Here is a 16,628-nt window from a genome sequence, read left to right on the forward strand (position 1 = left end):
TCATATGATCTCCCTGATATGAGGAAGTGGAGATGCAATGTGGAGGGTTTGGGGGTAGGAAAAGAATAAATGAAACAAGGTGGGATTGGGAGGGAGCCAAACCATAAGAGACTCTTAATCTCACAAGATAAACTGAGGGTTGCTGTGGGGAGAGGGGGTCGGGAGAGGGTGGTGGGATTATGGACATTGGGGAGGGTATGTGCTATGGTGAGTGCTGTAAAGTGTGTAAACCTGGCGATTCACAGACTTGTAACCCTGGGGCTAATAATACATTATATGTTTATTAAAATATTTTAAAAATTATTTTAAAAATAAATAAATAAACTAAAAAAATAGAGAAAAGTTTAGATTAATGTAAGTAACATTTCAGTGGAAACTTTAAGGAAAAATGTATACACATGCAATATTAGTGAACACCTTGAACTTAATATTCATTGAAGAGGCAGGACTTTTTGGAATTTTAGCTTTGCCTGGACTATTTAAAGTCTTATGTGGCATAGAAAATAAATTACAAAATAATTTCTATAAATTAGAACAATGGTTTTTTTGTTTTGTTTTTTATTTATTTATGAGAGAGAGAGAGAGAGAGAGAGAGAGAGAGCACAGGCAGACAGAATCGCAGGCAGAGGCAGAGGGAGAAGCAGACTCCCTGCAGAGCAAGGAGCCCGATGTGGGACTCGATCCCAGGACGCTGGGATCATGACCTGAGCCGAAGGCAGCTGCTTAACCAACTGAGCCACCCAGGCATCCCTAGAACAATGGTTTTAACTTTAGTACCCAGGGAAAAAAATTTAAACTTCTTAGTATTCAGTTTGATCAATCTTTGGTTTTGGAAAGAGGAATTATTTTTGTTGTTGTTGATTTTTTAGAGTTAGTGTTTCTATGACTAGTCAGTTGAACCCTTTCTTTTATTCTCTATACATTATACAAGTTGGTCATTAGTGAAAGCAAGGAGTTGTAGAAAAAAAAATGAAGAGAAGCAAAGAACATGGATCCAGCTACAAATTGCATAATCACTTTGTGATTTTAAGTTGATCATTTTGGTCAACCATCCAAAACACTGTTTGTTTAGAATTTAATTCAGGGTCAGGTATGGTTTCATTTTGTCTGTTAAGAAAAATAGTAGTGACTGATATTTCTGGCTTTCCTCATAGTTTCATAATCATGAAAGAAGAGCAATATTTTCTGTCAAAAAATGATGGTAAAGTTTTAATTTTAGTTTATATTTCCTTACCATTATCAGAATGTAGAGTTAATAAATTTGGAAAAATTAATTTTTCCTTTGTCTCATACTATTGAACGTACTGTAGTATTCTGAGGAGGCTTTTATGCATTTTCCTATACAGTGTACCAAGAAAATTGTGTTTGTTTTTTTTTTTTAATTTATACTCACTTATATTTGTTGTCAAAAATCAGAGAAGGAAAATTGATAACTTTTATTGTGAAATTTAATTCTAGCCAAACTTTTGAATATATTAAACATAATTCTTAGTTGAGACTCTGAAATTTAGTGTAATATCTATGTAATTAGCTTAGTTCATATGCAGGCCTGATTAGTGTATCAGTAAGTTCTATTCTAGCAAAGAAAAATGTTTTTTAAGTTATAATCACTACAGTATTCTTTGACTCCAAATATTTTAGAAAACAAATTATAACATGATGCCTAAATGAAAATTCTGGAAGTTTGGTATAGTTTATTTCCTTAAGTCATTTCTGCTGAAACCAATACTGAGTTAGGGCTTTTACAGAGAAATCTTATCAGTTTTTTATTAAAATACTTCTCTAGGCATCTGCTAGGAATATATATTTATTTTATAAAATAGAATATGCATAATTTCTAGTGTATGAACTATAGATAGATAGATAGATAGATAGATATATATTATTTGGGCAGAATTACCCTAATGAAAAAAATAAACATTAGTCTAAATATTTGATATTTAATCTTAATCATATGTAATTTATAAAAGGAATATCTCTTCTAAGAACTTGGCTTCTAATAAAATAATTAAATAAAATTTTTAAATATATTATTTTGTGTTTCAATTTTACATTGTATTTTCATTTAATTTTAATAATTTCCTTTTCTTGTACTTTTTTGATCTGTTGTCTGTTTTGTCTAATGCATGTCCAGGGTTCTAAGGTTAGTATTATTACTTAAGTAATTTTCAGGTTTTCAGTTTTAAGTTTTATTTTTGCTTATTTATAAAATTTTTGACTTGGTTATATTTTGAGTTTCCATACCATCTTTAGGATTAGACGTATCTTTGGTATATTTAAAATACTCATTAAAAAGATTTTTCTCTCAATGCATTGATGAATTATTATCTTATTCACAATAACCTTTAGACTAAACTATTGTAATATAATGAAAACAAATTTCAGTCATACATACAGTCAGATGTTAATTGATTCCAATGAAAGGAAATTGGATGGGATGTATATTATTTTAAGATTTAATAATAATCATATGTGAGTGATCTTTATTATTAAATATATGTTATAATGTTTATATAACACTTCATAAAAGTATAAATTACTTTTATATGGAATTAATTAAGAACTCCCTTTTTGGTTTTTGTGTTATTAAGAATGCTTTTTATTTTAAAATTTTATTTTGTTTAGTCAAAAATAACAGTTTGGCTAATTACATGGCTGATTAATAATTTTGTTAGTAATTTCTGATATAATTTAGTCATTTAAAAATGAAAGCATATTTTGAAGGTTAGACCTAGTAGACCACAAAAGACATGAAAATAAGTCTGTTAACTAATAAAGTGATAACTAATAAATAAATCTTATAATTTGAGTAATTCAAAATGATGAATTTCCTTGAGAATACATCTACAGATATTCTAGAATTCTAGTACTTTTGAAAATTTGTTGAGACTATTTGATACACCTAAGCAATGGCCAGATCTTCCAGTCCATTATGAGATACTTTTATTAACTGAGATTTAAAAGAGTTTTTTTTTGTTTTTTTTTCTTTTTAATATAAACTATTGTGTTGTGATCACACATTTTTAATTTGTGCTATGAAATAATGCTGTATTATCAATGAGGTGCTAGGAAATAAGGAATCTGTAGTTAAGAAATCCAAGTAATGAGTTATTTCTTTAGACCATGGGTAATGAATTGGCATAATATAAATCAACAATTGAAAACAGATTTTTGTCTGTTTTCAAGCTCATTTTAGAGAGAATGGTTTTAACACTATTTTGCTGTTAAGTGGAAAGAAGAAAGGTTGTTACATTTTATACTCCATTTAAAATTGAGTTTAGTTATATATTGGTTGCAGTAATCACCTATCATTTTTATTACCCATCTTATGCTCAAGAAATGTTTTAAGAGGTGTTTTGTTGTTTTTTTTTTCAATCAGTGTTTTCTGCTGACATTTCCGTTTTAATGGGAGCCAGGAATATGTTTAGATAGAATGATGGGCATAAACAATATCAAAATGGAACATTAAATAGGAATAGATACCTATAATATATGCTTACCTTGTAGTTGAATTTATCATTGGGTGAAGAAATAAGATTAATCAATATGGCTAGTGTGCCCATTTTCAGAAAATTTAAGCAGTAGTATTTTTTATTTATAAAGAACTTCTTACTTTTCTCTGCCCCTTGTGGCATTGATAAAATGAGGCCTAGTTATAATGAATCAAAATAATCAAAATGTTATGTAATACAGAATGAAAATTAAAATAAGAAATGTTGCTGTTGCTTATAAAATACAGTTACACATCTCCAGAAATACTTTCTAACATTTCCTTTGAAAGCAAGAAATTATATTTTATCATGAACAATACTTTAGTGAAAGTATAGTTGTACCTAACTAAATTGTTACTGATTCTTCTTGTTGCTAGTGTCTTAAAGGTCAAAAATTAATATCTTTAGAGGAATTAATGATCTTGGTTATTTTTACCCTAGTATTATTGTATGTATGAGATACCTAGTGGCTTAGTTTATTCTGAAATGGGTAAGAAATTATGTATTCTCGTTTGACAGTCATCTCATTTTGATGCTGATTGGAAGTGGCATATATCTTTACTATTACTCATCATGCATTTATACTAAAGAGAAATTAAAGCATGTTTTTTAATAAATGAGAGTGAAGATTTTAGCAAAGTATCAATTTTATCTCTTTATTAATAAAATAAGACAAAAGTAGTACAAATAAAGCTATATAATTATTCCTAGATGTCTTTGTGAAATGACCTTAAGTTTGGAATATAGCTTTTACAAATGATAACATTTAAATTTAACCTTCATCTTAAAAATGGACTTTTCCTTTTTTCAAGGATAATTCATAGGTAAACTAGTTAAATTTGACAACTAACTCTTTTGATATGTGGAATTAGCCTATAATTTATTTTGTTTAGAAAATATACTAGATATGCTGAACTACTATTTACCTATAGCATGTATGTATATGTATTACATTTCCAAATTTTAAACAAGACTTAAATCTTCTACTTTTTTAAAGACGGAATTGGAAAATATTGAAGTGACACAAGGCATGTCAGCTGAGACAGCAGTAACTTTCCTCAGCCGATTGATGGCAATGGTTGATGTACTTGTATTTGCCAGCTCTCTAAATTTTAGTGAGATTGAAGCTGAAAAAAACATGTCTTCTGGAGGTTTAATGAGACAGTGCCTGAGGCTAGGTAAGTTTGTTAAGAATAATGGTGCATGTTAAATAATTACCTACAGATTAGTTTTTGATGTTCTTTGTTTTGTAAATTATTGATGAAACAAGTTAATGATTATGTTGTATAGAGATTACCTTGTAATTTTTGACAATTACTAACTTAAAAATATTGTGGCATCATCACATTGGAGATTTCATGAAATGGATCATCTGTAATGGATTATAATTTGAAATGAAGTCAAATATATTTTGAATTGTTTCAAAATCAAAAGGGCTATAACATTTTTTCATTGACATGATTTTAATGTAAATCCACTTAGGACTCCTGTTTTGGTACACTAATGTAGTGTACCATAGTTGATAGTTGTCCTGACCCACAAATATGTCAGAAGACCAGTGACATAGTTTTTATACACAGCATGCCAAAGGATAAAACTGACTATGCCAGTGTCACTGTTTCTCAGAGTAAGCCGTTAACACTTACAAACATTACTATACCTATACTGTTCATTTACGATCCTGTGTCCCAAAGAAAAGTTAGCACTGAAAACTCTTAGTAAATTTAATCCTTCTCTTTACATCCATTCTTCTATAGCCTACCTTTCTTAAAGGGGAAATTTTTGCATACTACTTAGACTTTACAAGGGACCAGAAAGCAATTGTTTTTATACTTGCCTTAGAGCATGAGTAGGACACAAGAAATAAGGCATTAAATAGGAAGGAAATTTCTGATGTGTACTCTTTTTAAACACAACTTTTAAAATTATATACAAATCGACACATGTATAGTTTCAGATAAATTGTTCTGATCCAAGGTAGGAATAATAACTTGCTTTAAGAATGATGGAATGAAACCTACTTGTTTTCTTTTGCATTTTTTAAAGATGGGCAGGTTAAGTAAAATCATTCATACTCACTATAATGGAGAGACTGATCACATTGAGATCTCTCTGACAACCAGTAGGTGTGGGGTAATTTACTGTGGCCAGTATGGACATATCCTTTGATAATTAACAATAGCTGACAGTGAACTCTGAAACAGAGAAATGTTTAAAATACCTCAGTGTCTTAAAACTAGCATTTATTTGGTTATTCTGAGCTTTTATTTCTGAATATATTTCAAAGCTGTACTGGTAATTTCATTTTTATCCCAATATTTCCTAGCCGATTTGCTTTTTTGTCATCTATAGGAAAGTTTTATAAGTGAATAATAATGAAGCAATAATATATCAATATGTGCTGTCTACTGTTCTAAGCACTTTATAAAAATATCAATTCCATAAATCCTCACAGCAATCCCGTAAGGAGGTTACTATATTTATATTCATTTTACTTATGAGGAAACTGAGGCACACATAGCTTAAGTTGCTGGCCCAAGATCACACAGCTCTCATAAGGGGCAGAGCCAGAAGTAAAATTCAGGTGGTCAGATTCCAGAACTTGTAATGTGTATTACTATATGAATAGGACTTCTTAAAATAAGTAAATAAGTGAAAAGCTTTTATGTATGGAATGCTTATTGACAAGGCTGTAGACTTTCCCATCATGCAGAAAGGTGGGTTGGGACTTGTGAGATGGACTGCATTGTGGTGTTCTGTCACTTCCTGAAATAGGGAGCTGTGCTCAGTATAGTCACCAAGTAGTCATGTTACTGAAGAAGTCTTATCAATCAAAACAGTTTATCAAATGTGAATATGAAGTTTCAAAAAATTTTTGTTAATCTGTGAAGTTCAGAATTTTAAATGATGGAGGGAGAAAGAATAAGGAAGGGATATATTGGGAGCTTCAGTAATATTCTGTTCCTGCAGCTGATTGGTAGTATATGGGCATGTTGTTTTTGTTTTTGTTTTTTAACTACACATGTTTTAAATGTACTTTTCATTACTGTATTTCATAATTTAAAAAAATATTTTATCTAGGAATAATGAATGGAGAAAATGGAAAGAAAGAAAAAAAAGCTAGCAGCTCTTTTCAACATGTCAGAGTCAAGCATTTATATTAATAATATGCTTTTGGTTTTTAAATAGTTTGTTGTGTTGCTGTGAGAAACTGTTTAGAATGTCGGCAGAGACAGAGAGACAGGGGGAGCAAATCTTCCCACGGCAGCAGTAAACCTCAGGAAGCTCCCCAAAGTGTGACCGCCACAGCAGCTTCAAAGGTAATTAAGCATTTTCTATGTTAAATATCATGTACTCTAAAATTTGTTTAAGTATGAGAAAAAAGTAACATGGTATTGTGTAATGAAACAGCAAACATTTGGTAATTGGGCGGCTGTAGGCTTCTTCGGTGCTGGCTTTTCTTCTTCATAATTGTGTTACCAAGATTATTTAACCTCTCTGAGACTTGCATTCTTTGTTTATTAAATGAAGGTACTAATAATTTCTACTTCATAGGATTTTTTATAAGGATATCAGTATACATAGTTCTGAAAGTTCTTAGTTATTACTATTTTTCATAGTTAAATGTATTTTCACAGAGCTCAATATGTGGGTTATGCTTTTTAAGTGGATATGTTTTTGGTGATGGATACTCCCATAATACTAAACACATATTTTGAATGCCCAGGAAATGAATGAATAGTGTATTTTGGAATATACCGGTAATTCTCATTTTAAATTAGCTCTTTATCACATGTTTAATTAACCCTTTGCATCACATCTAGAGTTTTGTCAACATGACTTTTACGGTCCTCCGTGACTGACCCTGGCTTACTTCTCCAACTGCAACTTGTATTCCCTTTCCCATTGTTTTTGCCATTTTAGTCACATGATAGACTTTATTTAGTTCATCAGAGGTTTTTTTTGTTTTTGTTTTTGTTTTTTGCCTTCAGACTTTTTCATAGTTTCCCTTTACTGGAAGGGTCCATCCTTACTTTTCATCCAGTTAAATTTCATTCAGCTCTTGGCTTCAGCTTAAGTGCTACTTTTGGGAAAATGTTTTCAGATACCCTTACAGCCACCCCAATCTAAGGTTTCCTCTATTTGATATTTTCATAAAACTGTGTATCATATCACACACTACACTTGTAATTAGATGTTTGATACTGAGAAATGTTTTTTCTGCTCAGTAAGCGAAGACATGAAATACAAGTTTAATTCATTTAAATAATTCTGTGGCTTCAAACTTCTGTAAATTTCAAACAGAACAACCACATATTTAATATATCTATATTGTAGCCTCTTTTTCATGTCTATCAGAAAACATTTCTACAATAATCAGACCATATTTTATTGTTAACAAGTCTCCAAAGGTTTCTCCATTGCTTAGAAAATGAAATATGAACACATCAGCAAGAATGCCTCATGTTGTATGTGTAGGCATAGTAGATTGTAAGTTACTTAAGGGCATGTGCATATCTTACACATCTTTGGAATTCCAGAGCATGTATGTACAGCACTGGCAGTACTTTGTTAAAAGAGCACTAACTCTAGAATCAAACAAGTCTGAATTTTTATGCTGGCTCTACCCCATTACTAGTTCTGTGACCCAAAACAAATTCCTTAGTCTCCTGTGCCTCAGTTTTCCAGTCTTTAAAATGGATGTAAATATTAATTTACAAGGTGTTTATATGAACTAAATGAAAAACAGTAATTAAAGTTCTTAGTTAATTCCTGACACACAGTGAACTTTCAATTAATACTAATTTTCCTCTATCGGGTCTATATACTCATGAAATGAATAAATAAATTAGTATTTTTGAGAACTTTGATCTTAAAGGAATCTGTAGCTAATTCACTAAATAATAGGGAGCTTTTCAACACTGTCAAACCAACTATTATTCTGATTACAGAACATGGAGAGAAAGTCCAACATGAAGGAATTTTGTAGTAATTTAGTTGAGCTAGTCACTCTCTCTTTAGCAAGAACCTTGGCAACAAGAAATGGTTAATAAGTGATAGATACAGAAATATTAGAGGAAAAGTGGACTTTGTAAGAAAACACATTTCAAGAAAGGGAGTCAGTGAACCTGGCAAATGAGGGTTTTCTTTTATCTCCCTGTGTTTATGCATTTTTATGTGACTTTAGTAAGTAAACCATGGATAATTTTGATGTAATACTAATCCATGTAGACTTGTATGAGTCATATATCTTCATTGGGCCCCACTTTCTATACTTTGTAAAAAGGAGCAATGATACAAGCCTTATCCTAAAAAAGTCTTTATAAAGATCAAATTCAATTATGGTTGTAAAAACACTTTATAAAATGTAAAATGATACATATAAGTTAAAGTATTCATATATTTCTTCATCTAAGCTGTAAAGTATGTTCTTTTCATCTCTGCTGTAAACAATGTGTTATTTTCTTTAATCATCCTGTGATAAATATTATTAACTTATCATTTAAATCATATAGCTGATGTCCAGAGAGGTTAATATCTCACCTAAGGTCATATGGCTGGTAAGTGGTGGAATTATAATGGAAACCAAATAACTAAGCCACTAAGCCATGTTCTTTTCACTATCCTATGCTGCAGAGGAATCAAACGTCTTAATTTAAGAGTGAAATATCGTAATTGAAGTGTGTAGAAGATTTAAAAGGAAGCTTATTTATTTTTATTAGGGTAACAAGTTACTCTGTTTGCAGGAATTGTATTTGGTACTCTATATAACCTAATTTAATCCAAATAATTCTTAAAATATTGTATAAGTAATGAAGTACTAGACTGAATTTCAGGGAGCCTGGCTCTTTGACCAGTTTGCTATGTGATACATTACTTAAAATTTGTCAGTTTTTGTATCTTCAGCTTTAAAAAGGATTTTTGGTGGTTATGATCTTTTATGTTTTTCAGCTTTAATATTAAGGCTATGATTTTTGTTTGCCTTTTTTAGCTTTTCATAGATATAACATATTTATACATATAAAATCTCATGCAGTATAATATAGTAATCTCATATGTTGTAAACACATGATGGGTAAATGAATCCAATGACTCAAAGAAATCTATTAAGTAGATATTAGGAAAGTGAGGCTCAGAAAATTTTATTAGCAAGTCCAAGGCTACACAGCAGAGTTTAAGCTCAAACTCTCAGAAGTCCAAGATCAGTCTCTTTTCCACCTCAGTCACTACTTTTCTGAGTCTGTTGTGGTAGCTGTGGTGTTGAAAAACAAGAACCCTACAAGTAAGTGAAAGGAGAACAGAAAAAGTGTCTTGTAATACAATGCTATTGTCAATAAATGTTACTCAGTGATAGGGAGGTAAAGACCGTGGCTCATGAAATGCCTGAAGATACTAGAAATTACTCTCCTTTCTGCGTTATGCTATTTTCTTTTTAACAATTCTCTTTCTTTTTTAAGACCCCATTAGAAAGTGTTCCAGGTAACCTTTCTCCTATTAAAGATCCTGATAGACTTCTTCAGGATGTTGATATTAATCGTCTTCGGGCTGTCGTCTTTCGGGATGTGGTAAGTTATACCTGCTTGATTTCCCAGGGAAAAAGTCTTCCACTGTCATTTGTGTAAAATAATGTAAATTTTATAAGAAAGCTGAAATTACAGGGGCGCCTGGGTGGCTCAGTGGGTTAAAGCCTCTGCCTTCAGCTCCGGTCATCATCCCAGGGTCCTGGGATCGAGCCCCGCATCAGGCTCTCTGCTCAGCAGGGAGTCTGCTTCCTCCTCTCTCTCTGCCTGCCTCTCTGACTACTTGTGATCTCTGTCTCTCAAATAAATAAAATCTTAAAAAAAAAAAAAAAGAAAGCTGAAATTACAAATAAATGTCCTAATGTCAGGAGTCATAGGTTTAGAACATACTTCTGATTGCAGAATGATTGAGCCTTTGCTTTCTCTGAAAGCTCATTGATAGATCTCATTTTTTTTAGATGATGTGAAATTTTGATTTAGTTCTGTGTATACTAAGACTAGGGATAACATTGAAAAATTATGAATCACCTACATTTTTTCTTTTGTATTCCTTACTCCATTTCTAGGTACTATTTTGTTATTATCAATGTTCCTTGTACTATGTATGAAAGGGAATAATTCACTAAGGTTTTACTGGCAATTACTTTTTTGAGGGGCAGCAATTACTTTTGAAAGAAAATCTACATTTTAAAAATAATAGGTATTTATAAGAATTTGAGTTACAAAAGTAGCTTTGTAAAGCTTAAGGAAAAGATAGCTTATGGAAATGGTTTCTTGGAACACCCCAGCTATATGATCACTTATTCAAGTAAAGATAAGATTGGACTTTTCACAAATCATGTAGAGATGTAGATAGTATTTCGCAGCAGATTCAATATTGACATTACTCCTTAACATAGTTATTATTTTCCAGCTACTTTGCATTCTGTTTTTCTTATTTTAATTGATGATTTATGAAACAGAAGGAAGTTTATTTAATTATTTTAAGTATGTTCCATGCCCAATATGGGGCTTGAACTCATGACCCTGAGATCAAGAGTAAGAAAGTCTGTATTTTAAATTTATATTTAACAATAAATTGGATGAGTACCTTGTACTTTAGAAAGTAGTTAAAGCATATATAAGTCACACAGCGTAATACTGCATAGTAGGTATATGCAGCAGAAAAATTTTCACTCTCTTTAATATGTATCAGTTCTTATAAATTACTAGAAAAATTATAAACATACCAACAGAAAATTAGATGGTGGGCATAAAATATAAAAGATAAGGTAACAAATATATGATGAAGTCAGGATTACCAATAGTCAAAGGAATGCAAATTAAAATAAGTGAGATATTTTTAGTATTAGATAAATAAAAAGATTTAAATAATAATACCCAGCATTGCAAGGGTGCATTGAAACATGCTCTGTTATATAGCACTAGTAGATGTTTAACTTGCATAAACTTTCTGAATAGTTAGTTTGCATTATGTGTTAAAACTCTTACAAATATTGACACCCTGTGAGATGTCTTATGATCTTTTGGTTCTACCCAGAAGTAATTTGACTTCATGTGCTCATCAAAGATGCCTTCAGGAAAGTTGGCAATGTTGCAAATACCTCACAGTAGAGTTTCAGCTTAATAGATCATAGTATATTCATTGTGTGGGACACTATGCAGCCATATAACAGTATTTGCGAGGGAAATTTTGTGGCATAGAAAAATGGTCATGATATATTTTAAGGGAAAGCATCAGTACACAAAAGTACTTATATTACACAAATACTACATTTTTATGTTGAGTGTATGTACATGTACATGTGTGCCTTTAAAAATGGAAGACTAGAGGGGCGCCTGAGTGGCTCAGTTGTTAAGCATCTGCCTTCAGCTCAGGTCATGATCCCAGCGTCCTGGGATTGAGTCCCGTATCAGGCTCCCTGTTCTGCAGAGAGCCTGCTTCTCCCTCTCCAGCTCCTCTGTGCTTGTGTTCCCCTCTCTCCCTCTTTCTCTGTCATGAATGAATGAAATCTTAAAAAAAAAAAAAAAAGAAGACTAGAAAAAATATACCAAGTGCTACTAATGATTATCTCCAGGAAAAAATTTTTATTTTGTACCTTAGTCTTTTTACTTTTTTGTGTTTTCAAAAGTTCTATTGTAAACCCATATTTCTTTTGTAATTAATAAATAATAAAGTAATTTTTTAAAAATGGGAATAAAATGCATGACAGTATAAAAATCATGATGTGAGAGTCTTACAACAATCTGGACTCTAATCCAGACTTGGAAAAAAAAATCCCTAACAGGTCTATCATTTAAAAATTATAATTATTCATCCTGAAAAAATATGCTATGGAAAGAATGTTTTTCAAATGAAGAATGATTAAAACATGGAGCATATCCTCATCTCCAAGAGGCACACTCAGACCTAACATAGAAGGGGTTTATGTTAAGTGTAACATTATGTTTAAATTGTTAGTAAATTCTGCATTGGTTGTTATGGTAGATTATGATAATTTTTTCTAAGACTTCTAGATGTTAAATATGTTGGATAACTCAGCAATGGTGCCTAGCTTTCTTCCCAAAGGATGGGAATTAAGTGTTCCCAGAGGTACCTTCCAAATACCATTAAGGTAATATAACTTGTGTTCCTTGAGTTTATAATGTGTTTTAGACAATTAACATGTATTATCATAAGCTTCCATTTAAGAGTTAAGAGGAATTTAAGACTCAGAAATGTTAAGATCACCCAGGTAGTATGAGGTGGTGAGAACTTTAAGGTAGACCTTTCCAAAGTATTCTCTTTTTCATCACCATATTTCATAGATTCTAAAATACTTTTTTCACTTTTATTTTTATTTATTATTTATTTATTTATTAAGTTTTTGTTTAGATTCTTAGTTTAATATTAGTTTCAGCTGTACAATATAGTCTCTACAGCACCCAGTACTCATAACAATGAGTGCACTCCTCCCATCACCTGTTGGTTTTTGACAGTTGAAATATTTTAGAGTCAATTGTAGATATCATGCTAAGAATTCTACTTAACTTTTGAAAATTTTGTGAATCATCAGTCATTTTTAATTGCCTTGATTTTACAAACAAATGAGATCAAAACTTAGGTTTTTAAGGAAAAAATGTGTACGTTTTATATACATGCCTATAATATGTAATGAATGACTATATATCTTGCTCTTGTTTGTTTTCTGTTTTGAAGACATTTGCTGATTTAAGCTCACATGAACTATTTAAATCTAGGCCAAAGCTTTACATGGCAAAATTTGCTATGCGTAAGAAATAAAATTAGACTTATCATCATTGTTAAATAAAATAAAATAAAAATCAACATTGTTTTCAGTGTTCCCCAGTAAACTAAAATTTGAAAGCAAATTCATTATTCTTCTATACTAGTGGTCCCTTAAATACAAAATTATATAAACTGAAATGATTTTAACCCTTAAAATTTGAAAAAAAAGTTTTTAACATCCTAGTTGAAGTTTAAAAAAAAATTTTTTAAAGATTTTTTTTATTGGGGCACCTGGGTGGCTCAGTGGGTTAAAGTCTCTGCCTTTGGCTCAGGTCATGATCCCAGGGTCCTGGGATCGAGCCCTGCATCGGGCTCTCTGCTCAGCGGGGAGCCTGCTTCTCCCTCTCTCTCTCTGCCTGCCTCTCGCCTACTTGTGATCTCTGTCTGTCAAATAAATAAATAAAATCTTTAAAAAAAAAGATTTTATTTATTTATTTGACAATAAAATCTTTAAAAAAAAGATTTTATTTGACAAAATCTTTAAAAAAAGATTTTATTTATTTATTTGACGATAAAATCTTTAAAAAAAAGATTTTATTTATTAATTGACAATAAAATCTTTTATTTGACAGACAAAGATCACATGCAGGCAGAGAGGCAGGCAGAGAGAGAGGGAGAAGCAGGCTCCCCGCTGAGCAGAGAGCCGGGGCTTGATCCCAGGACCCTGGGATCATGACCTGAGCTGAAGGCCGAGGCCCTAACCCACTGAGCCACCCAGGCGCCTGAAGCTTTAAAATTTTTAAAGGATTTAAGAGTTAATTATATTATTGATTCAAGATTGAATAGTGGAGGGACCCATTTCTTAAGCAGATGGGAGAAACATAAGAGTTTATGTCTTCATAATAATAAAATATGTAGGCAAGACAATTAATTTGTATAAAAATTTAGTTGTTCTCCAGATGCTGTACTTCATTTTTAAAGGAAGAGCTGGGAATAAGCAACACAATTGGTTTGCAGATCTGGATTTGAAAATAAAAGGCAGCTGTTTTCGTGTCATACATATGGGAGATTTTAGCTTGGCTAGGACACTTCACAGTATCTGTTGTTTGCAACTTGGCAGCTTTGTAGTTAACATGCATTCATTCCACACATGCTTTTTAATTGCCTGGTATTGAGTTTCCAGTGGTAGAAATGTAAATGTTGTAGAATATCACGGTCTGTCACAGTTTGAGCTGTGTTTGAATTTATTCCTGGTCAGTATCTTTGTTGATATGATTGTACTTCATTTTCCTTTATGATAAATAATTTAAGTATTTGATTTTGTCCCTTCTCTGTATATTTATCCCATCAGCATTATAGTGAACAGAGTATGCATTTCAAACACTTTATAAGAAACTATACTCTAGGAAAGTTGTCACCCTCAGAATATGAAATACTAAATTTATAATATTTTAGTACAAATTTAATCTGTTTTGGTATTTTTCTGTGTTATCTGTACTAATACCATTTCACAGTATTAAATTATTACTAAATATTTCTTGTTTGCTTTCTTTTCTGACAAAAGGAAAGACAAAAGGCACATACATTCTGAATCTTGTTTGCATTTTACTTAAATGAAGTAAAAATATAAAGTGCCTTTAATGGAGTTGCTAGACTTTAATGAATATTTGCTTTCCTTACTCATATCATACTATTTTTTATCTGTTATCTGTGGGACACAGTAATGACTTGCAGTTTTGGTTTGAAGGATCTACCTTTACCTAGTTTAGAAAAAGGGTTTTATAACCATTTACATTTGATGCCTTCGATCCAGGCTAGTTTCAAAGTAGTATTAGAGGTTATAAGTTTGCTTCCTTATCAATTTTTCCCTTATGATATAGTTATCTAGGCATTCAAGGTTGCATACAGCTCTTTATAGTTTACAAAGCTTACTTAGAGAGTTATTTTTTCTACTAGACTGAAGTCTGCTTTTCTTTTCTTTTTTTTTTTTTTTAAGATTTATTAGAAAAAGAGAGAGAAGGGGTGTGGGTGGGGGCAAAGGAAGAGGGCCAAAGAGAATCTCAGGTGGACTCCCCTGTGAGGGTGGAGCCCAAGACCCTGAGACCGTGACTGAGCTGAAATTAAGTCAGACGAGTTCAACCAGCTGAGCCACCCAGGCGCCCCTGCATTCTGCTTTTTTGAAACTATTCTCTCTGTATTCTAACTTCACCAATTGTTTTCATACATTTTACCAATTTGTTGCACTGGAAAAACTCCCATTTTGTCATGAGCTTTTGAAGTTCAAATCCTCAAATATTGGCAGTGTTTTAGAGGTCATTTTCCCAGTGTGGGCCTGTCACTTATTTTTATCTATTCAAGTAGTCAGAAGTTGGATTAGCATTTCTTAAGCTGCTATATCACACTTCCAGCTCGTGTTGAGCTTGTATAAAGTTTACGTTTTCTGTTCCCCCATTGTTTGTTTCCCCTATTTTGTACTTGTACAGTATTTTAAGGTAGTAATATGTTAGAATTGTACATGTTATCTCAATTATAATTTTATTCTATTCATTTTTAAAATTATAACATTTGGAACTATTGATTTTTATCCGGATATTATTCTTTCAGCCTTCTGCTTTCTGTATATTTTATAAAAATACATATTCTATTGTTATGGATGTAACGGACAGTGATGGTGACAAGAACAAAGAATAAAATTTTGTGGCATATTCAGCAAAATTTTAACATTCTCATTTTTTGAAATTAAATTTCAGTCTGTGACTCATGATGTATTTCTGGAATTTTGTATTTATACCTATAAGATACTAATTAAATAATAATGTATACTTAAAAGTTTTAGTAGAAGTTAAATGTCATATTTTGCCTCCATAAAGAAAATGAAATAGTAGTTTCTTGTACACTGATAACTTTAAAATTTGAATGTCAGAACTGCCTTTTTATTTTATACAGGATGATAGCAAGCAGGCACAGTTCTTAGCTCTAGCTGTTGTTTACTTCATTTCGGTTCTGATGGTTTCCAAGTACCGTGACATATTAGAACCCCAGCGAGAGACTGCAAGAACTGGAAGCCAACCAGGTAGAAATATCAGACAAGAAATAAATTCTCCAACAAGTACAGGTACTATTTTTTTCTTAGTTATTTGAATTTTTATCATCATTTCTCTCCTTTTTGTTTTATTTTTACACCCAGTTTTAAACTAGTCCTACTGATGTTCACCTTAAGTGTTTATAAGTAGGTGGTATGTAAATGCCAATTTAATACTCTTTAATTCCACAAAAATGTGTGAATTTCCATGATATTTGCTATATTCTCATTTTATCAGTGCAGTTTGGGTTTTAGTGTTTTCCATATGTTAATACAAATCATTTACTATTTAAGATGCAAATAAC

General features: G+C 31.5%; 1 protein-coding gene across 14 annotated transcripts in view; it reads left to right on the forward strand.

Moving 5' to 3' along the window:
• NBEA (neurobeachin) overlaps positions 1-16,628 on the forward strand; it is a 664,613-nt gene that overhangs the window by 214,009 nt on the left and 433,976 nt on the right. For 11 of the 14 annotated variants that reach the window (XM_032880041.1, XM_032880043.1, XM_032880047.1 and 8 more), the window contains 5 exons: positions 2,135-2,143; positions 4,489-4,669; positions 6,681-6,811; positions 9,950-10,057; positions 16,188-16,356. In XM_032880041.1, the coding sequence (XP_032735932.1) occupies positions 2,135-2,143; positions 4,489-4,669; positions 6,681-6,811; positions 9,950-10,057; positions 16,188-16,356 (598 nt within the window). The remainder of the gene's footprint in view (positions 1-2,134; positions 2,144-4,488; positions 4,670-6,680; positions 6,812-9,949; positions 10,058-16,187; positions 16,357-16,628) is intronic. The other 3 variants (XM_032880042.1, XM_032880055.1, XM_032880053.1) reach the window with 1 other exon arrangement.

The sequence above is a fragment of the Lontra canadensis genome, unplaced genomic scaffold (genome assembly GCF_010015895.1).
Source record: "Lontra canadensis isolate GAN:19392208 unplaced genomic scaffold, GSC_riverotter_1.0 scaffold67, whole genome shotgun sequence".
NCBI lineage: Eukaryota > Metazoa > Chordata > Mammalia > Carnivora > Mustelidae > Lontra > Lontra canadensis.